Raw genomic sequence first — 23,194 nt, 5'->3', positions numbered from 1 at the left:
CTCCCTCACACCATACACAAAAATAAATTCAAAATGGATTAAGGACTTAATTATAAGACATGACACCATAAACTCCTAGAAAACAAGATAGGCAAAACATTCTCTGACATAAATCATTCCAATGTTTTCTTAGGTCAGTCTCCCAAGGCAACAGAAATAAAAGCAAAGATAAATAAATGGGACCTAATCACACTTATAAGCATTTGCACAGCAAAGGAAACCATAAACAAAGCAAAAAGACAACCTACAGACTGGGAGAAAATATTTTCAAATGATGCGACCAACAAAGGCTCAATTTCCAAAATATACAAACAGCTTATACAACTCAATAACAAAAAAGCAAACAACTTAATAACAAAAAAACAAACAACCCAATCAAAAAATGGCCAGAAAACCTAAATAGGTATTTCTCTAAAGAAGACATCCAGATGGCCAGTAAGACATGAAAAGATGCTCAACATTGCTAATTGTTAGAGAAATGCAGATCAAAACTACAATGAGGTATCACCCCACACCAGTCAGAATGGCCATCATTAAAAAGTCTACAAATAAATTCTGGAGAGGATTTGGAGAAAAGGAAACCCTCTTACACTGTTGATGGGAATGTAAATTGGAGCAGCCACTGTGGAAAACAGCATGGAAGTTCCTTAAAAAACTAAAAATTGAGTTACCATAGGATCCAGCAATCCCACTCCTGGGCATACATCTAGAGAATCGACTGATGAATGGATAAAGAAGATGTGATATGTGTGTGTCTGTATGTGTGTATGTGTGTATATAAGGGAATATTATACAACCATAAAAAAGAATGAAATAATGCCATTTGCAGCAACATGGATAGACCTAGAGATTATCATACTGAGTGAAGTAAGTCAAGCAGAGAAAAACAAATATCATATGATATCACTTATATGTGGAATCTAAAATATGACACAAATGAACTTCTTTCTTTAATTTAATTTTATCTTTGGCTGCGTTGGGTATTCTCTAGTTGCAGTGAGCAGGGGCTACTCTTCGCTGCATTACATGGGCTTCACATTGTGGTGGCTTCTCTTGTTGCAGAGCACAGGCTCTAGGCGCTTGGGCTTTAATAGTTGTGGCTTGTGGGCTCTAGAGCGCAAGCTCAGTAGTTGTGGCACACGGGCTTAATTGCTCCACGGCATATGGGATCTTCCCAGACCAAGGATTGAACCTGTGTTCCCTGCATTGGCAGGGGGATTCTTAACCACTGTGCCACCAGGGAAGTCTCTGAACTTATTTTGAAAATAGAAACAGACTCACATAGAATACAAACTTATTGTTACCAGAGGGATAAATTAGGAGTTTGGGATTAGGAGATACAAACTAGTATATATAAATAGATAACAACAAGGTCCTACTGTATAGCACAGGAAACTATATTCAGTATCTTATAATAAACTATAATGGAAAAGAAAAAAATAAGAAATCAGTGAAATTTATTTTAATCCCATTATATATAACCAGTATGTCAAGATATCATCAATTCATTGCATAATCAATATAAAAAATATTGAAAATGTTAAAAAAAAATAGTGCCTACTTTGTAGGGTTCTTATGAGCCTTAAATGTAGTAATTCATGCAGAGCATTTTAAGCTCTATGAAGAATACCCAGAGCATAGGAGGCACTCAGTAAATATTAGCTCAAATTTTAAAAAGAGAAAAAAATACGATTGATTTTCTTTTTGTTTACCTTGTATTCTGCCACCTTGCTGAACTTAATAGTTCCAGGAGACTTTCGTAGATTCCTTGAGATTTGCTGCAAGTAGAGACAGTGGTTTATATCATCCTTTATAATGTATGTGCTTTTAATTTCTTCTTTTGCCTTATTGCCCTGACTAGAACTTCTAGGACTGTGTTGAATAACAGTGGTGAGAGCAGCTATCCTTGCATTGTTCCCAGTCTTAGGGGAAAAGTATTCAGTCTTTTACCATTAAGTACGATGTTATCTGTATAGATTTTATAGATGCTTTTTATCAAGTTGAAGAAGTTACTCTCTATGCCTAATTTTCTGAGAATCTTTATCATGAATTGTGCTGAATTTTGTCAGATGCTTTTTTCATATCACTTAATTTGATCATATGATTTTTTTCCTTTTAGTATAGCGTATTACACTGATTAATTTTCAAATACTGAACCAACTGTGTATTCTGAATGAACCCTACTCAGTCATGGTGTAAAAATCTTTATATATTGCTGAATGATACTTGTTAATATTTTGTTAAGGATTTTTACATCTATATTCAAGATAGATATTGTTTTATAGTTTTATTTTTGTACTGTCTTTGTCTGATTTTGATTTCAGGGTAATATTAGCTTCATAAAATCAATTGGGAAATGTTCCCTTCCCCTTCTATTTTCTGGAAGAAATTGCATAGAGTTGGTGTTAATTCTTCTTTAAATGTTAGGTAAAAATTCTCCACAGAAACCATCTGGACCTGTAGTTTTCTTGGGAGACCAGGATATGACCTTTCTTGGCATATGTTCCATATGTGTGCTTGAAAAGAATACGTATTCAGCTGATGCTGGAGGAAATTTTCTATAAATATCTATTAGATCATGTTGTTTGATGGTTGTGTCAGGGATCCCCAAGACCACACTCAGGTTCAAAGATTTGCTAGAAAGACTCACAAAGCTCAGAAAAAATGTTATACTCATGGTTACATTTAACCAGAGGTTAAACTGATACAGCATGGCCCAGCACCCTAAGCAAAGAAACAAACAAACAAAAAAGGCATTTACTGTTAGTCACATTATTAGTGTAAACTTTATGGTGTGGCCCTAGGTGTCAGGTATACAAAGACACTCTTATAGAACAGGATATTCAAAGGAATTAGGTGTTATCTCCCAGGAAACAGTCAAAGGCCAATCCTTTCTTTGGGATGTACAGTATTTGCACAGCCCAACCCCAGTGAATTAGCCATTTGCTGCACAATGGTGTTTTTGAGGTTTTCTTTTATCCTTGTTGATTTTCTGGGTAGTTGTTCCATCAGTTGTTGAGAGGGGAGTGTTGAAGTCTCCAAATATACTTGTGGATTTATCTGTTTCTCATTCATTCTATCAATTTTTGCTTCATTCTGTCATCTACCCTATTTTGCAGTTCTCTTGTTTGATGCATAGACATTTAGAATTCCTATGTCTTCTTGGTGGATTGTCCCTTTTGTCATCATGTAATGTCCTTCTCTGTCTCTGGTCATTTTCTTTGGTCTGAACTCCACTTCATCTCTCATTACTATAGCCATATCAACATAGATTTCTTTTGATTAATGTTTGCATGATACACTTTTTTATACTCTTGCTTTCAACCTGCCTGTATTGGTATATTTGAATTGAGTTTCCTTTTGGATATCATATATTTGGGTCATGATTTTGAATCCACTTTTCCAGTCTCTTTTAATTGGTTTATTTAGATCATTTATATTAACATAATTTTTATATTAAGGATTCATTCTACTATTTTATGTTTTGTTTTCTGTTTGTTCTATATTTTCTTTTTCCTGCCTCCCTGTGAGTTACTTGAACATTTTTTAGATTTCCATTTTAGTATATCTCTAGTGTTTGTGAGTCTTTCTCCTTGTATAGTTTTTTTAGTGATTGTTCTTAGTATTACATTATATATACATTATGCCAAAATCTCACCCTGTGTACACTGGTGCCGAGTCAAATATCAGAGACAGAGTTTTGGGTGAAGTAGAAAAGAACAGCTATATTGCTTTCCCAGGCAAAGGGGGACACAGCAGGCTCCTGCCCTCGAAAACTATGTGTCCCAACCTGGGAGAATTTGGTGAGGGGTTTTATAGCAATAGTTCAAGGGTGTGGTTGCTGAAAAGATTAGGGTGTGTGCAGCTCTTGCACTCCCTTCGTCTTGTCTCAGGTGGTCTCCTAATCTTGATGAGCTTGTCTGCTCCCTTTAATCTTGCCTCAGGCGGTTTCTTGGCTGTTCCTCCCTTGATTAGCAACTGTTCGAATCTGCCCTTTGGAACTCAGGGAAGGTCATGGAGGCTGGAGTCTTGCCTACAAGAAACGGGAGACAAAGCAGGCCTCCATGCCCGGGAACCCCACAGGGCCCTGCTCGGTTTCATACATAACATCACAGTCTAATGGTGTTAACATTTTACCAGTTCCAGTGAAGTGCAGAAATCTTACCTTCCCTTTACATACCTATATTAGTTTCCTAGGGCAACTGTAACAAAACACCACAAGCTGGATAGCTTAAAATAACTGAAATTCATTGTTCTGGAGGCTAGAAGTCCAAAATCAAGGTGTCAGTAGGGCCATGCTTCCTCTGAAACCTGTAGGGGGATTCATCCTCACCTCTTTCTAGGTTCTGGTGGTTTGCTGGCAATCTTTGGCATTCCTTGACTCTTATCTGCATAATTCCATTCTCTGCCTTTGTCATGACATGGTGTTCTCCCTGTGTCTCTGTGTCTTCACATGGCTGTCTTCTTACAAGGGTATGAGCCATATTGGATTAGGAGCCCATTCCACTACAGCATGACCTTATCTTAACTAGTTATATCTTCAATGACCCTATTTCCAAATAAGGGCACATTCTAAGATACTGGGGATTGGGACTTCAGCATATCTTTTTTGAGGGAAAACACTTCAACCTCTAACACTGCCTTTTTCCTGCCCCATTTAAAATATAATTATCTTAAGTATTTTCTCTGCATGCATTTATAACCACATCAGATAGTATTTTGATTTTTGCCCCAATCATAAATCATAATTTGGAAACTCAAGAGGAGAAGTAAAATGTATTATAATCTAACCAAATTTTTACTCTTTCCATTTCTCTTTCTTCCTGCCTAACATTCCAAGATTCCTTCTTTCATCATTTCCTTTCTGTTTTGAAAACTTCCTTAGCCATTCTCTTAGGGTAGATCTAGCAACATATCCTCTTAGTTTTCCTTCATCTGAGAATGTCTTGATTTCTGTTTCATTCCTGAAGAATATTTTCACTGGATATAGAACTCTAGGTTGACAGTTCTTTTCTTTTAAAACTTGAAAAATGTGCCACATCTGTCTGGCCTTCAAGTTTTCTGATGAGAAATCCTGTCATTCAGATTGTTTTTTGCACATGGTATAGGGTAAGGTATTGTTTCTCTCACTGCTTTCAACATTTTTCCCTTGTCTTTATTTCTCAGAAATTTGCCTATGTTGTGTCTTGATGTGGATTTCTTTGGTTTTAACCTGTTTGACATAGGTTTAGCTTCTTGAATCTGTGGGTTATAGTGTTGTTGTTTGTTTGTGTTCGTTATGTGTGTGTATGCCAGATTTGAAAGTTTTCAGCCATTATTTCATGAAGTACTTTTTCATTCCTGCCCTCTTTTTCCTCTCCTTCTGGGACACCAATAACATGAATACTAGATCTTCCTTATAGTCCCACAGGTCCCTGAATGCCACCTCATTATTGCCAGGTACTGGTAGGAGTCCAGGTTCTTCCTTGCCGTCTCTTGACACACAAATGGGGGAAAGAGCTCCTCATTACTGCTGAGCTGGGGTAGGAATTTCCACTCTCTACTAGGCCTTTCTGATACCACCCTGCCTGGGAAGGGCAAGAGTGCCTAATTATTTCTCACCATGTGGCCTCCACTGACAGCTCAGTGGAATGACCTTGTTACCTCTGGTCAGTGGTAGAAATTCTGACTCCCCAGTAGCTCTACTCTCATACCACCGCAGTGAGGAGGGAGAACACCTTGTTATTACCACATGAAGATGGAAGTTCAGGCTCCCCATGTGGTCTCCACTGACACTGCAGGAAGTGGAGAGCTTGTTACTGCTGGGTGGGGAAAGATCCAGCCCCTCCCTGCTTGACATTACTGTGGCAGGAGGTTGGGGCACTTTCTTAGGGCCTGATGAGGAATGAAGTCTAGGCTTCCCACTCAGGCTTTGAGAATGGATGGGGGTGAGACCACAGTTTTTTCTGTAGTGTTTGGCTGTAGAGTGTTTATTGTGTAAGTTTTCTATCTTACTAGACTTCCTTTTTCCTGGTTCTTTGGAGAGAGAACAGACTTTTGTTGGGCTGTTTTTTGTCTGTGCCTAGTGGTGTTTCTGGTTTACTAGCTTCTTCAGTTCCAACTCTCGGGTGTCTGAGGCAACAAGAAAACACATGGAATTTATCACAGTAGCATTACTCAGGTCCCAAAGTCCTGAACCAGTCTGCCTCCTTCTCTCCACCTTTCAGAGTCTTCTTATGTTTTTTATATATAATGTTCAAGGTTTTTAATTGTACTTAGTGGGAAAAATAGGGAAAATTATGTTCGTTTCATCTTCCCAGAAGCAGAAGTCTCCAGTTTTTAGTCTAGGCACCTTAGGGAAATGTAAAGAAGCATATAAAACACAGTCCTTGCCTTAAATTCAAGTCTGATAGATAGGGTACCAATACTTTTAGAAATAAATGGTGGACCTATATAAAATGGAAATCCTATGAAATAAAAACATCTTTCTTCCATCTGCTTTACCACAGCTTCTTTCTTATATCTCCATTTTGTGATCATTTTGCACCGTTCATTATTTACTTATCTCTTTGCCCAACTGGATTGTAAGTTTCTTGAAGCCTTAGTTTCTTGGTAACTCCTGGAACTCAGAATAGTGCTTATCAGTAAAGATTTTTTAAATCAAATTGAAACTCTGAAACTTCTGTTTCTTTTATTATGTCTGACAAGATATGTGAAAATCTCTCCTGTAACAAAACATCTAGAAATTCTGGATAAAATACAACAGATGTTCTTTTAAATGCATAGCTGAGCTCAAAAGAATGTAAAGAAAATTCCAAAGCATCAACTCCAAAGGTGGAGCTGCAGACTAGACTGACAAATGATCATGACAAATCATGATCAACTTGAAGGCATGTGCAGATACCAGGAAATCAGAACTTTAGGTTTGAGATTGAAGATAGATAGAAGACAAAGCTTAAGGCATGTTTAAGGTGAGCAGTTGGAACTCCCTCTCCACCACCACACGCACATGTACACATAAAGTCAGGACCATCAAAGAGATACTGTCAGTGGAAGCCTGGGCTAGAAAAAAATTTGCCCTTCAGTAACAGAAGATGACAAGGCAACTTGTCTTTCAGCCTCAGTTTTAGGTAGGAAATATTACTTCCCTGAGAATCTATAATCACTAGTATGCCTTCACACATGTTTGAGATTCAAATGTACATAACCTTCATTGTCTGGGAAACCTCAAGATGTAAAATTAACTCAAACTGATCCACCTTTTATAGAGTCCCAATGTATCCAAGAGAAGCAAAAGCAAATTAACTTCAAAGAAATATACCTTAATGTAGGCCCCTCAGGATTTCCACAGATTGGAGCTCAAACATATGCGCACAATCAATAATTCTAAAACCAGAGTAGGAAATAAGCTACCATAAGCAAAAGTCAGGAGAAACAGAACAGCAGAAATAACCCCCCCAAATCAGATGCTGAAATATAAAGTAACTATTTTTAAAATATTTAATGAAAAAATAGAGAAAATGAAAATATGACCAAGGAACAGGAGATTATTAAAAGTGAAATTACAGATTTGAAAAAGAATCAAAGACATTAAAAATAATCATTGAAATGAACCTATCTACAAAATAGAAACAGGCTCATAGACATAGAGAACAGACTTATGGTTGCCAAGGGGGAGGGGGAGAGGGAGAGGGAGAAGGATGAACTGGGAGTTTGGGGTTGGTAGATGCAAACTATCACATTTAGAATGGATAAACAACAAGGTGCTAATGTATAGCACAGGGAACTATATTCAGTATCCTGTGATAAACCATAATGGAAAAGGATATTAAAAAAGAATGTCTGTGTGTGTATAACTGAGTCACTTTGCTGTACAGCAGAGATTGCCACAACATTGTAAATCAACTTCAATAAAAAAAAATTGAAATAAAAAACTCAATGGATAAGTTAAAAGTAGATTAGACAGTTGAAGAGAGAATTAATTAAATGGAAAGACAAGTATAAAGAATTAAGCCAGAAAGCATCACAGAGAAATAACATGTCTAATTGCAGTTCCAAAGAGAGAGAATAGCAAAAATGGGGAAAGAAGAGATATTCAAAGAGATAATAGGTGAGAATTTTCTAGAATTGGTAAAAGACATAACTCCTCAACTTCAAAAATAATAATTCCCAAACAGGATAAATGAAAGAAAATCTTTCTCAGGTATGGCAGATTTGATAGATTAGCTCATTCAACTTTGTTTCAGCCTCTTTCAAGTGGGCCTTCCTGTAATGTAAATGCTAAAAAGCTAAAACCTATATTTCCCATCTTACCTTTGCAGGTAAGTTTTCAGATACATTCAGGTGTTTTGCCAATCACATGTATTCACATGAGTCTTGAATTCAGAACCAAGTGGGAAGGAGAAGTGGTAGTATGTAGGCATCCATTTACTTATATGGATCTAGGGTGTGCATCATAGCTCTGGAACAAACAGGTGTGATGGCAGCTTCCTGACTGTGAATTATAGCTAAGATGGTATGATGGTATGATGCTGGATGCAGCAGTTGGTCCAGAGGCTTTCCAGTTCTCCAGCTTCATAAATGTGAAAAAGAAAAATATTCCTTTGGCAAGATAATTCTGTAGTAGTGTTCGTAAGTCATTCCCAGAGAGCCTAAATCTGTTGAGCATTTCTTTCCAAATTGAAATTATTAAATTATTTTCTGCTTTAGATAGAGGTATTATCTACAGTTGAATCCTGATTGATACCTGTTTTCAAAAAGCACACTAAAATTGCTGAAATCCAAAGACTAAGATCTTAAAAACATCCAGAGATAAAACCCTGTTACCAACAAAGGCATAACAAATAGTCTACAGAAGGCTTATCAACAGCAACAGTGGAAGCCAAAACACGGTAGACTATTATCTTCAAAGTGCTGAGAGAAATTAACCATCAAGTTAGAATTGTATACCCAAATATCTTTCAAGAACAAGGATAAGGTAGAAACATTTTGAGACAAATAGAAATGATGAAGTTTTACTAGTACACCTCACTAAAAGACCTTCTAAAAGATATTCTTTAGGAGGAAGAGTTGAGATACAAGAAAGAACAGTGAAGGAGAAAAAGTGAAAAACCTATGGGACTATCTGAACAAAATATTATGACTTTAATAATATCTAATTTGAGAGTTTTTTTTTTTAAGGAATTAAAATGATGACAAAATAACATGTGAGATACAAGAGAATAATCTTAGTCACATAGTTCCTAAGGTCTTTCTTATTTGGGGTTAGGGTACATTCAGTGATTAATTTTGGATTTTACATGTGCTTTTTTGGTAACCACTAAAAACAGTCATTGATTTCACAATTTCAATTACAAAAACATGAAGGAGTAAATGGGATTATAAAAACCGAATCCAAAAGAAATCAGGAGAAGGGGGAAAAAGGAAGCAGAGAAAAGTGAGGACAAATACAAAGCAAAAAATGAAGGGGTAGAAATAATTCAAAATATATCAGTAGTCACAGTAAATATAAATGAACAGAGCTAAGCAGTTAAAAGACAAAGACTCAAATGGGGAAAAATCCAGGTATCTACTGTTCATAAGAAACATGGTTAAAACGTAAATACATAGTAATTTTGAAAGAAAAAGATACATGCCATACAAGTATTGACTAAAAGAAGGCTGGACTAGCTATTTTAATAACAAAGAAATTTAAGGCGTTATTCATAACAAGTGTGTTCATTACGTTGTTATTATAAGATTCAATTTACCACACCCCAAAAAAAGACAACTCTAAACTTGTATGGAAAATTTTAAACAAAAATTGACAGAATTACAAAGGAGAGATAGGCAACTACTCTATCATGATGAGGTATTTTAACACAGTAACTCAGCACAAAAAATATGAATAAGATTGATAAAATTTGAGTAACATAACAAAATGATTTAATATACTCAACAATTAAAGGATACATGATCTTCTCAACCATGCATGGAGTAATTATTAAATCTGCCAATACTAGCTTTAAAGCAAAGTTCAACAAATTTTAAAGAACATGCATAGCATGTTCTCTGACAATTAGTTAAAACAAAACAGGATTAGTCAAAATAACCCATATATTGGGAAACTTAAAACTACACTTGTAAATATGAGTTAAAAAAGAAATCATAATAGAAATATTGAAATACTTAGAATGGAATCATAATGAAAATACTATAAACCAAAGTAAGATGTAGCTAAAGTGGTTCTTAGAGGGAAATGTTTACATTAAATGTTTACATTAGAAATAGAGAGGCTGAAGAATAATGAACTAAGTACTCAACTTGAGTAATTAGAAAACAGATGAATAGAATAAACCCAATAAGAAATGAAGAATGATACTGATAAAAGGCAGAAATTAATGAAAAAAAATAGGTACAGTGTTGAAGATCAACAGGTATCTAATTTTGTTCCTTTCTGAAGCCCTAAGACTACAACAAAGGAATTTATTTATAAAGCATAAACCCACAAGGAGAAGACTCAATAAAATTTTAGAAGCTAGAAAGTAAATGGATTACTGCTAACTGCCTTAACTAACCCAAGAAAGCCAAATTCTAAGTCAAGAACCTCCAGTTTACATCAGAGAATTGATTCTTGAGTATCAGGCATTAGCAGCAACAGGCAGTTTGGCAAAGGAGATGGAGGAGGCGTCTAAAATAAAGAGGTTTGGTTAAAAGCTTTAAGAAACTGTTAATTGCTTAGGCTCTGTCACCCAACTGCATGCCATGGAGCAACTGCAGAAGTCTGCAGGTTTATTCTCTGGAAAGGGTGAACAGTATCTCTAGATTGGATTTTGCTAGGCACAATTGAGCATGCAAATACTGTACTGAAATCAGGTAAATTGGTGACCTTATGCATGCTTTATGAATGCTGAATGCAAAGACATCTAGGCAGAATATTGAAAGAATCTTCTTATAGGGAATATGAGCAACCTAAAAGACCTGATGATATTGGGGGTTCCCTAACAACTGGCCCAGAAAAATAACCCTACGGTGAAGGTTACTAGTCTAAAGCCCTCAATCATATGCTTAGAGCTTGTGATCACCTTTTTAGTTTTCTACTTTAAGAATGAGGAGACAGTGCCAGACATACGATGAATGCATTCAATATGAAAGAGGCCAAAACAAATAATAAGGGAATAAATCAGCTTAGAGTAAACAAATTTTGCATGAAGAAACTTCAAAAACAACAAAATGACAGCAAATAGTATAATTCATTAATATTCCTAGATATATACTGTATCTATGAATCAAGAGTAAGATGCTATAAAAAAGGAACATTCAGAGAATCCCCCCAAAGAGGATATTAAAAATATGATAAAATGAAAAGCTGAAATGAAGGGTTTGAAAGATATAGTTAAAGAAGGCACTGTAATTCTTTCTCCTGAACATACATTGTTATTGTCTTATGGTCCATCACCCCCTATTCACCAGCAAGCATCTACCACAGGAGAGGCACTAAACCCATGGTATGGTCCAGAGTAAACAGGACAGGTTGGGGCCTCAGGTCCTTGGGCCCACTCACCACCACTGCTGTGGCCAAATAGCAAGTGTTTCCTTAAGTTCATGGACCACACCCTGGGGGCCATCAGAATTATGAGAAAGAAATGGAGAATAGAAGGGACTCAATAGAATTATTACTGAGCCGGAATAGAAGGACCAACATAAAAAAGGGGGCGGGGGTACTGTGCAGAGAAAATGGAAGGGAGGAAATCATCACCAAAATAATTCAAGAAAATATCCTACAATTGAAATATATGAGTTATTAGATTGAAAGAACCCACTGGGTACTAAGCATAGTGGGTGGAAATAGACCCATACCAGTTTCAGAATTATAGACAAGGACAATTCTACAAGTTTATAGAATTAGAAGGCAGATATACACACAAAGGATCAGGGATCAGAATGGTTTTGGACTTACCAAAGCAAAACTGGAAGCCAGAATTATAGGATAATAACCTAGCCAAACTGTCGATAAAATATGGTGACAAAATACATTTTCATACATTCAAGTTCTCAAAAAAACTTATATTCCATAAACTATTGCTCAGGAACCTGTTGAAGGATGTGTTTGACCAAAATGAGAGAGAAAACCAAAAAGGAGGAAGACATAGGATGCAAGACGTAGGAAATCCAACACAGAGAGAGGTGAAGGCAATTCCCAAGGTGAAGGCAAAGGGAAGGGATTTTTCAGATGATAGCAGTACACTAGACAGGCAGCCAGTCCAGAATGAAGCAGTGTGACTCCAGACATATATATGTTGAGGGCATTCTGTATTATACTACTCTTGACCTGATAGTATATAGGTAGTCTGTCCCCAGAATCTTACCTGTACTTAGCTTGCATGGACCATGTGCTGATGAAGTTCTTGCTCTCTCTCACGTGCCCTGCTACCTGGATAACCAAAGACATTCATTTCACCCCACAGAAGAATTTTGCTTTGAACTACTTCTGAGAGCTGAAGATTGGCCCTGGTAAGTAAGCTTAGAAGGAGAAAATAGAGAGTATCCCACCCCCACTGATCATATCCCTGTCACATCTCAGCACCTGGCCCACACTGCAGATCTGCCAAATGCCTTCACTATGCTGAACTCTGTGCTTCCTAGGACTCATTCTTGCCTCCCTCAAATGGGGCAATGATAAACTCAGAAAAGCTGAAGGCATACTATGACTCTCTTAAGCTCATCTCTGAGAACCTTCATCAAACAGTGGCAATAATGTCCTTTTCATGCACAGCCAGGTTTGTGCTTTCCTGATGATTTTTAAGTTAATCACCCCTTTCATTTGTTTAGATGCAAATACTTATAGTTAAAATAACAAAATATAAAAACTACATGATGATAGCAATAGATTCAGAGAAAGCATTCTGAAAAATTCAGCTGCTATTTATGATCTAAATAAACCACATAAACAAAATAAAACCCTTTACAAACTCAATAGAAGGAAACGTTCTCAACCTGTAAACTACAGTATCTAACACATTTAGTCATGAAATGTTTTTAAAAGTTACCTTTAAAATCAAGAATAAAACAAGGATATCCATTGTCACCACTTCTGTTCAACACTACACTGGTGGAAGTCCTGTCCAACATAGTGTTTGTAAATGACATGATCGTGTACAGAAAATACCACAGAACAGGTACCAAAAAACTACTAGAAGCAATAAGTGGAATTCAGCAAGGTCACGAGATTCAAGTCAGTATTCAAAAATCATATTTCTATGTACTAGCACCAAACAATTGGAAAGTGAAATTTTTGAAAGTACAATTTACAGTACCATCAAAAAACATCAGGGCTTCCCAGGTGGCGCAGTGGTTGAGAATCTGCCTGCCAATGCAGGAGACACGGGTTCGAGCCCTGGTCTGGGAAGGTCCCACATGCCGCGGAGCAACTAGGCCCGTGAGCCACAATTGCTGAGCCTGCGCGTCTGGAGCCTGTGCTCTGCAACAAGAGAGGCCGCGATAGTGAGAGGCCTGCGCACCACGATGAAGAGTGGCCCCCACTTGCTGCAACTGGAGGGGGCCTTCCCACAGAAACGAGGACCCAACACAGCCATAAATAAATAAATAAATAAATAAAAATTTAAAAACTACAGTGATCAACTATTAAAAAAAAAAAACAGAACTTACCAACCAGTTCCTTTAAAAAAAAATAATCAAATGTTTAAGGATTAAATTTAGCAAATATATGCAAGCTCTGTATATTAGAAATTGTGGTGAACAGTTTTTTGCTGAGCAAAGTTAAAGAAGCCCTAAATAAATAGATGTATCATTTTCATGGGTTAGAAAACTTCAGTGTTATTAAGCTGTCAGTTCTCTCCAAATTGATCTATAGGTTCAATGCAATCACAATCAAAATCTCTGCAGGCTTTTTGGTAAAAATTGAGAAACAATTTATGAAATTTACATGGAATGCAAAGGACCTAGAAGAGCCAAAACAATTTTGAAAAAGAGCAACAAAGAGGCTTATCTACAGAACAGAAACAGACTCACAGATGTAGAGAACAGACTTGTGGTTACCAAGGGCAGGGGGTGGGGGTGGGGAAAGGATTGGGAGTTTGGGATTAGTGGATGCAAACAATTATATATAGAATGGATAAACAACAAGGTCCTACTGTATAGCACAGGGAACTATATTCAATATCCTGTAATAAACCATAATGGATCAATGCAATCTCTATCAAATTACCAATGGCATTTTTACAGAACTAGAACAAAAAGTCTTAAAATCTGTATGGAGACACAAAAGACCCCAAGTAACCAAAGCAATCTTGAGGGAAAAAAATGGAGCTGGAGGAATCAGACTCCCTGACTTCAGACTATACTACAAAACTACAGTAATTAAGACAATATGTTACTGGCACAAAAACAGAAATATAGATCAATGGAACAGGATAGAAAGCCCAGAGATAAACTCATGCACCTATGGTCAACTAATCTATGACAAAGGAGGCAAGAATACACAATGGAGAAAAGACAGTCTCTTCAATAAGTGGTGCTTGGAAAACTGGACAGCTACATGTAAAAGAATGAAATTAGAACACTCCCTAACACCATACACAAAAATAAACTCAAAATGGATTAAAGACCTAACTGTAAGACCAGACACTGTAAAACTCTTAGAGGAAAACATAGAAGGAACACTCTTTGACATAAATCACAGCAAGATCTTTTTTGACCCACCTCCTAGAACAATGGAAATAAAAACAAAAACAAATGGGACCTAATGAAACTTAAAAGCTTTTGCACAGCAAAGGAAACTATAAACAAGACAAAAATACAACCCTCAGAATGGGAGAAAATATTTGCAAACAAATCAATGGACAAAGGATTAATCTCCAAAATATATAAACAGCTCATGCAGCTCAATATATTTTTTTAATAAATTTATTTACGTATTTATTTTTATTTTTGGCTGCATTGGGTCTTCGTTGCTGTGCACGGGCTTCTCTTGTTGCAGAGCATGGGCTCTAGGTGCACGGGCTTCAGTAGTTGTGGCACGTGGGCTCAGTAGTTGTGGCTCGAAGGTTCTAGAGCGCAGGTTCAGTAGTTGTGGTGCACGGGCTTAGTTGCTCCGCGGCATGTGGGATCTTCCCGGACCAGGGCTCGAACCCATGTCCCCTGCATTTGCAGGTGGACTCTTAACCACTGCGCCACCAGGGAAGCCCACAGCTCAATAATAATAAAACAAACAACCCAATCAAACAATGGGCAGAAGACCTAAATAGACATTTCTTCAAAGAAGACATACAGATGGCCAAGAGGCACATGAAAAGCTGCTCAACATCACTAATAGAGAAATGCAAATCAAAACTACAATGAGGTATCACCTCACACCAGTTAGAATGGGCATCATCAGAAAATCTACACACAACAAATGCTGGAGAGGGTGTGGAGAAAAGGGAACCCTCTTGCACTGTTGGTGGGAATGTAAATTGATACAACCACTATGAAGATCAGTATGGAGGTTCCTTAAAAAAGTAAAAATAGAATTACCATATGACCCAGCAATCCCGCTACTGGGCATATACCCAGAGAAAACTATAATTCAAAAAGACACATGCACCCCAATGTTCACTGCAGCACTATTTACAATAGCCAGGTCATGGAAGCAACCTAAATGCCCGTCGACAGATGAATGGATAAAGAAGATGTGGTACATATATACAATGGAATATTACTCAGCCATAAAAAGGAACGAAATTGGGTCATTTGTAGAGACGTGGATGGACCTAGAGGCTATCATACAGAGTGAAGTCAGAATGAGAAAAACAAATATCGTATATTAATGCATATATGTGGAATCTAGAAAAATGGTACAGATGAACTGGTTTGCAAGACAGAAATAGAGACACAGATGTAGAGAACAAATGTATGGACACCAGGGGGGGAAAGTGGGTGTGGTGATGGTGGTGGTGTGATGAATTGGGAGATGGGGATTGACATATATACACTAATATGTATAAAATCGATAACTAATAAGAACCTGCTGTATTAAAAAAAAATTCAAAAAATAAAAATAAAATAAACCTACATTAACACATCACAAAAAAACCATAATGGAAAAGAATATGAAAAAGTATATATATATAATATACATATATAAATGAATCACTTTGCTGTACACCAGAAACTAACAGAACATTGTAAATCAGCTATACTTCAATTAAAAAAAAAATTTTTTTTTTAAGAATCCAAAAAAAAGAAAATGAAAGGCAAGTCACAGACTTGGAGAAAATGTTTGCAAAATATATGTCCAACAAAGGACTTACAATTAGAATATATAAAGAACTCTTACAACTCAATAATAAGAAGGCAAATAACACTTTTTTTCATGGGTAAAGATTCAACAAACACCATATCAAAGAAGATACAGGGATGGCAAATAAACATATGAAAAATGCTCAGTAGCAATCATTAGGGAAATAAAAATTAAAACCACAACGTGATACCTCTATACACCTACTGAGGCAACTAAAATGAAAAAGACTGATGTCATAGCAAGTGTTAGTGAGGATGTAGAACAAAAAACACTCCTACCCTGCTGGTGGGAATGTAAAATGATACAATCACTTAGTAAAACAGTTTAGCTGTCTTAAGTTTAACATTCACCTGCCAGACAATTCAGCTCTTCTCCTAGCTTTTTACCCAAGAGAAATGAAAGTATATGTCCATAAAAAGACTTATTTATAAATGTTCATAGCTGCTTTATTTGTCATAGCAAAAAATGAAACAACACAAATGTCCACCAACATTTGGACAGATAAACAAATTGTGGTATATCCATATAGTGGCGTACTACTCAGCAGTAAAAGGAAATGAGTACTGATACACATAACAACATGGATGAATTTCAGAATAATTATGCCAAATGAAAGAAGCCATGTAACAAAGAGAACATACTGTATTATTCCATTTATATAACATTCTAAAAAATATATAAACTAAGCTTTTGGAGGTGATGGATAAAGCTGTAAAAAATACGTTAGCTATACCTGTTATTTTGGATAACTCACCAAGCTTCAGTTCCCTCATCAGCGAAGCAGAAAGAATAATACCTGCCTCACAGAGTTTATTTGAAGGTTGTATTCATATGTGTGTGTTTATGTATATATATTGTGTGTATCTAATATACTGTAGTGCCTGACACAGCAAATGACTCAATTAATGTTCTTTCTATTCCATCACCGCTCTGCCTCTTCCAAGTGACTGATAAAGTTACTGGGTACTTTCAGATTACTCTCTTGATACACTTAGCAAAGTCTTAGTGGCACATTTTTTTCTTAGTACCTTTTAATGGCTAAATGTAATAGGCAAATGTATTAGAGAATTTAATAGATAAGTTTGCTTTTAATACTTATGAAAACCTTTTCCTCTCATGACAGTGATGACTTCAAGCTCTCATCATGACATGACTTGACAAAATTTCATTTTGCTTTTTTTTTTACCCACAGGGTTTATCCATGGCTTAGAGGACTGGGTTATACATCCTTGGGTGTATTTTTATTGGGATTTTTATTATGGAACATAGATAACATCTTTTGTGATTCACTGAGGTAAGATATATTTTCAATCTCTGAAAAATATTTTTGGAATCTATTAAGCAGTCCATTTCATAGGCATATAGAATTATTAGTGCACTGAAGTGAACTTTTGCCATCATTGAAATTAAAAATATACATATAGCACAATAAAGCTAAATTCTGGGAATGCTTGTTTAAATTACCTAAAAATTTGGACCTAAGAATATTCCATAACATCTGTAGGGATTTTTTGTGTGTGCATTGCAGTACTATACAGTTAATCAAATATTGACTAGGGCTTTGAAATCTGCCTAATCTGCTTTTCTGAAGAAATAAGAAATAGGAATGATTTGTAATAAGCATATGAAATACGTGTATATAGTTTTGTACTTTAATATGCTTAATGTTATTTTCTAAGAAAGGCAAGTATTCCTTTTTACTACCTTTTCAGCAATTATATATTCACTGGAATTTGAATCTTGGGTCTCTGGACTCTAGTCTGTCACCTAAGACACTGTCTGTCTGGGCCTCAGTTTCCATAAAGTGAACATGTTAAGTGGGTTAAACTAGTGGATCCTTCCAACTCAAAATTCTGACTTAACAGTTTTGCATAATCATAGACAACAGAGGAATGTATTGAATAGCACCACAGAAAGACAATCAGCAAAATTCAAACTGTGGGAAATCTATAGAATGAATGACCTAGTCTCTTCAGCAAATAAATTGCAGAGGGGGCAAAAAAGGGAGGAGGAACGTAAGATTAAAAGAGACTTAAGAGATATTATCAACCAAACTCAGTGTAATTACTTTTTTTTGGATCTTGATTCAAACAAACAAAGTGTTTAAAAAAAAAAACAGCTTATGATCAGTAATCAAATATCTAATGATGTTAAGGGATTATTGTTAATCTTTTAGGTGTGAAAATGGTATTATAGTTACATTTTAAAGAAGTTTTAACCTTTTAGAGATATATACTGAAATATTTAGAGGTAAAATGATAACAATATCGGGGATTTGCTTCAAAATAATATGGGAGGGGAGAAGTTTAGATGATACAAGATTGGCCATAAATTATAATTGTTGAAGCTGGGTAATGGGTACATTATTATTTTGCCTACTTTTGCATATGTTTGAAATGTAGACTTTAAATGCACACAAACAAATAATACATCTTGCTTAAAAAACTAAGATCTAAGTGAGTGGTTCTGAATCAGTACCATAATATCCATCAGAACCCCAACTGGGGCTTTTACAACGCAGAGGTAAGTCATCATCCTCTGGGTGAGATCCTCTGTTTCTACTAAGAAATAAAGTAGGTTCTTAGAGATGTCCGCAAAATTTGTGGGGATATCTAGAAAATAATTTGGTGTTTCACATTGAATTTCCCCCCCTAATAAATGAGAATATTAATATGATACACACTTAATCAAAAGATCTATAATTTGAGACTCAGCTGTACCACTAGCTGAGTGACTCAATAATCTCTCTGCATTTTAGGTTCCTCATCTTCAAAGCTTATAAAGCCACCTCAAAAACTCACTATGAAGTGAAATAATATTATAAATGCAAAAGGACTTTATAGACTGTTTGGTGCTCTTCTGAAATGATGGTTGTACATAGGGCATAGAAAAAGCTCGTGTCTAGTTTCTTGAGTGAATAGCTAAGTTGACCAGTGTTTCCCAAAGTGTTTTTCCAGGAAACACTTGTTCCATAAGGTGCTAATAAGATATTACCTGAAAGAAGGGTTCCATGTATTAGTAGGTTACCTGAAAAAAATGAAGATAACCTGTTTAGTTACGGTAGGACTTTTTAAAGCCTATAATTTGTTAATATGCATTGTAAATCTCCAAGAGGGCAATAAACTATGTACTATTTCCTACATTTATTTTGACCAAAGAGTCATTTCTTCATGGAACTTCTGTTAGGAATACTGTTCCTCAAAATACACTTTGGAAAACAATACAGCAGACTACAGCAGACATAAGGAAATTAAATAATTGCCATGTTTGAGAATGACATTTCAAAATTTCAAAATGCTCTAAGACTGTCAGCAATAGTTGTTAAATATAAAAAATAATTGACATGCATATTTTCCCCCCCTCTCTACACAGGAACTTTCGAAAGAAGGTGCCACCTATCATAGCTGTTACCACACAGTTTCATGCATGGTGGCATATTTTAACTGGCCTTGGTTCTTATCTTCACATCCTTTTCAGGTAGGAAATAGAGACTTTTTTAGCCTAGTATTGGAGTGTTTCTTTCTCTACTCTTCAAATAGAACGGTGTAAATATAAAATGTCACAGACAGAATCAGAAACTTATGTTCCAGCTTTGCCTCTGCCACCGGGTGATCTTAAGCAAGTCCCTTACTCTCTCTGAAGCTCTGTTTTCTCATCTTTAAAGGGTGACAGCTCTAGTAACCGACCTCTGGCACATGATCTACATTTTAAGTAGATCATTCATCTCCTTTTTTAGTGCAAGTAGGATATAAACATTTCCATTTCTTGTTGATCATCATATCTTTGTGTATAGAGAACAAATTTAAGGGGAAAAAAGCAGCCAGATCCCCCGAGTGGGGACTGGGAAAGCATTAGTATCTGAAGTCCCCAACTTAATTTGTCTCCTTCCCTGAAATAAATTGGTTGCCACTTTTCTTTCCTTGTTCCCCTAATAAAGAACTTGTTGGGGCTTCCCTGGTGGCACAATGGTTAAGAATCTGCCTACCAATGCAGGGGTCATGGGTTCAAGCCCTGGTCCGGGAAGATCCCACATGCCGCAGAGCAACTAAGCCTGTGCGCCACAGCTACTGAGCCCACGTGCCACAACTACTGGAGACCACGTGCCTAGAGCCCATGCTCCGCAACAGGAGAAGCCACCACAATGAGAAGCCCATGCACCGCAGCGAGGAGTGGCCCCCACTCACCTCAACTAGAGAAAGCCCGCACGCAGCAATGAAGACCCAACACAGCCAAACAATAAATTAAATAAATAAATTCAAGAATTCGTTGGAGGTCAGCCATTTATAGCAAAAATGGAATCAGAATTCTCACTGATCACCCTGCTCAAATAATACATCTGTATCACTCTCTCCCCTTACCAAGCCTTATTTTTCTTCACGACATTTATAACCAGTCATGTGTTTACTTGTTTACCTCCCCCAACTAGACTGTAAGTTTCTTGAGAGCAAGGACTTTATCTTATTCACTGCTACTCTCCCAAGTGCTTAAATCAATGCCTGTCACATAGTAAGCACTCAGTATATATTGTTAAACGATTTAATGAATGAATGTGTACATATTGATCTCTTTGCCAGGGGATCAGTCCATGTTTAATCTCAAATTCACTCAAGAATTGAGAGAGCTGAAATATTTATAGAAAGGGAGAGAAAATTTTCCTTTGAACCAATGTGAAAATTTACTCAAGTGAAATTTTTAGAATACCTTTTAAAACATTTGCATCTCACCTGTCTAGAGATCAACTTATTTAGGCAACCTGAATGTAACTACTTGAGAATGATATAAAAAGAACTTCTGGGCAACTAAATAAGAATCACTGAATTCATACTGTGAAGAGCTCAAGGTTATTAATCATGGAAGAGTTCTTTAAACTCTGGCTCTAAGTATAATTATTTTATTTTTTGCTACTTCTTACTGCATTGATTATTTGGATTCTCAGCCCATAGCATATTAGAAATAACTATTTAAGAGGGAGGGTTATGGGAGGAAATGCTTGGGGAAACTGACAAATGATAGAAAAGGAGAAACAAAAATAACTATAAAGCAAACCCAAGAATTAAAAACTTGGCACTTTAACACTGCCCACGAAGTCCCAAGGACATAACTGCAGTGTAATATAATACAGCAATGAATACTTCTTACCTGACAGATGGCTTCCCTCAGAGGGAGCATCTCTAGAGAACCAGGTGGAAGCAGTGGGGCCTTTTATAACCTAGTCTCAACTCAAATTGTATCACTCTCACCATACTCCATTGGTCAAAGTCATAGAGTCTATCTCTTGACAGGAGGAGTATTGAAGAATTTGGGGACTCCAAACTCATGTCTGAACAGGAGGCTCTGTTCAGCTGTAGCTGGTATCTGAGCTCAGAGGAAAGACCCCATGGGGCTGAGACCCAGGACTCTTAAGAAGGGTACTGCTGGGCTTCCCTGGTGGCACAGTGGTTAAGAATCCACCTGCCAATGCAGGGGACACGGGTTCAAGCCCTGGTCTGGGAAGATCCCACATGCCATGGAGCACCTAAGCCCGTGCGCCACAGCTACTGAGCCTGCACTCTAGAGCCCGTGAGCCACAACTGCTGAGCCTGCATGCCACAACTGCTGAAGCCCACGTGCCTAGAGCCCATGCTCCACAACAAGAGAAGCCACCGCAATGAGAAGCCCATGCACCGCAACGAAGAGTAGCCCCCGCTCGCCGCAACTAGAGAAAGCCCACGTGCAGCAGCAAAGACCCAATGCAGCCAAAAATAAATAAAATAAAAATAAATAAATGTATTAAAAAAAAAAGGGTACTGCTGCTACAGGAAGAAACTGTTGCTGCCATAGTGATGGAGTGTTGTTGGGATGCTGTTCACAAGGACCACAAGCCAGTGGCCCCTGATAAAAATGAAACAAAAATGAAAAGTCCTTTCTTTCTCCTCCAGCTTTTTAGTCTCTCTCAAATGCCCTAATTAGCAGAGCCTATTAGGGAGCATCTGGCAAGGCAGGAATGTAGTTTGTAGTCTCATCTCCTGCATCACAAACAGGATGGAATATAGAAGAGTGGATTTGGAGCTGAGATACATTAACTTAACAGCTGACCCATCTGTTGAGACTAAAAGAGAAAAGGGGAAAAGCATAAATAACCAGTATCAGAAATGTAACAAGAAACATCACCACAGATGCTGCAAATATAAGGAAGATAAGGAGGTATTTTTAACAAATTTATGTGACAGGTACTTTTGTTTATGTTTGAAATTTTCCACAAAAAGTTTGAATTTTCAGCTCATAGCCTCATCTGGGCTTGATATATATTATTCCTTTAATACTCGTGATGGTCCTGTTTTACACTTGAGGAAAGACGGGCTCAGAGAAGTCAGGTGCCTCACACATGATCTTAGTGTTATTGCCTGGATTTGAGCCCAGGGTTTTCTGTCTCCCCAGACCAATCAAGACCTTAGAAATCAATTAATATAACTTCTTAATTTGATGGTGAAGGAAACTGGGGCCCAGAGAGAATTGACACTCAAGGTCACTGGCTAGTTGGAGTAGAATATATTGGATAATGATTAGACAGCACCTGAATTCAATCCTGCTTCTAGCATTTACTAGCTGTAGCACCTTGAATGAAATATTTGACCTTTTTTGAGACTTTCTCATATGCAAAACAGGAATAATAATACCTACCTAGTAGGGTAGTTTAAGAATGAAGTGTGTATAAAGCTCTGGGTCCAGTGCTTGCCCCCATGTTGTAGGTACTTAACAAATAGTTGGGAGCGGTGGAGGTGACAACAAGGGTTGGAATCCAGGGCTTCTCTGCCCCAGTCCAGGACTCTTCACTAAAGAGAAGAGAAAACATGGCAACTTTCTTTTAGAGATTAACATCTGAAAAATTGTCAGAGTAAGATTATATTCTAAGACAGTAAAGTATTCATAATATATGATGCTTCTCTTTATAGTTCC

The 23,194-nt window shown here is 36.9% G+C and overlaps 1 protein-coding gene across 1 annotated transcript in view; it reads left to right on the top strand.

The window, feature by feature from the left end:
• ACER3 (alkaline ceramidase 3) overlaps positions 1-23,194 on the top strand; it is a 187,877-nt gene that overhangs the window by 160,352 nt on the left and 4,331 nt on the right. Inside the window, exons 8-9 of the mRNA XM_061202830.1 lie at positions 17,451-17,552; positions 19,631-19,735. Coding sequence (XP_061058813.1) covers positions 17,451-17,552; positions 19,631-19,735 — 207 coding nt within the window. The remainder of the gene's footprint in view (positions 1-17,450; positions 17,553-19,630; positions 19,736-23,194) is intronic.

This window comes from Eubalaena glacialis, chromosome 10 (genome assembly GCF_028564815.1).
Source record: "Eubalaena glacialis isolate mEubGla1 chromosome 10, mEubGla1.1.hap2.+ XY, whole genome shotgun sequence".
Lineage (NCBI taxonomy): Eukaryota > Metazoa > Chordata > Mammalia > Artiodactyla > Balaenidae > Eubalaena > Eubalaena glacialis.
The sequence above is the reverse complement of the archived record's forward strand: the minus strand, read 5'-3'. Positions and strand labels throughout refer to the sequence as shown.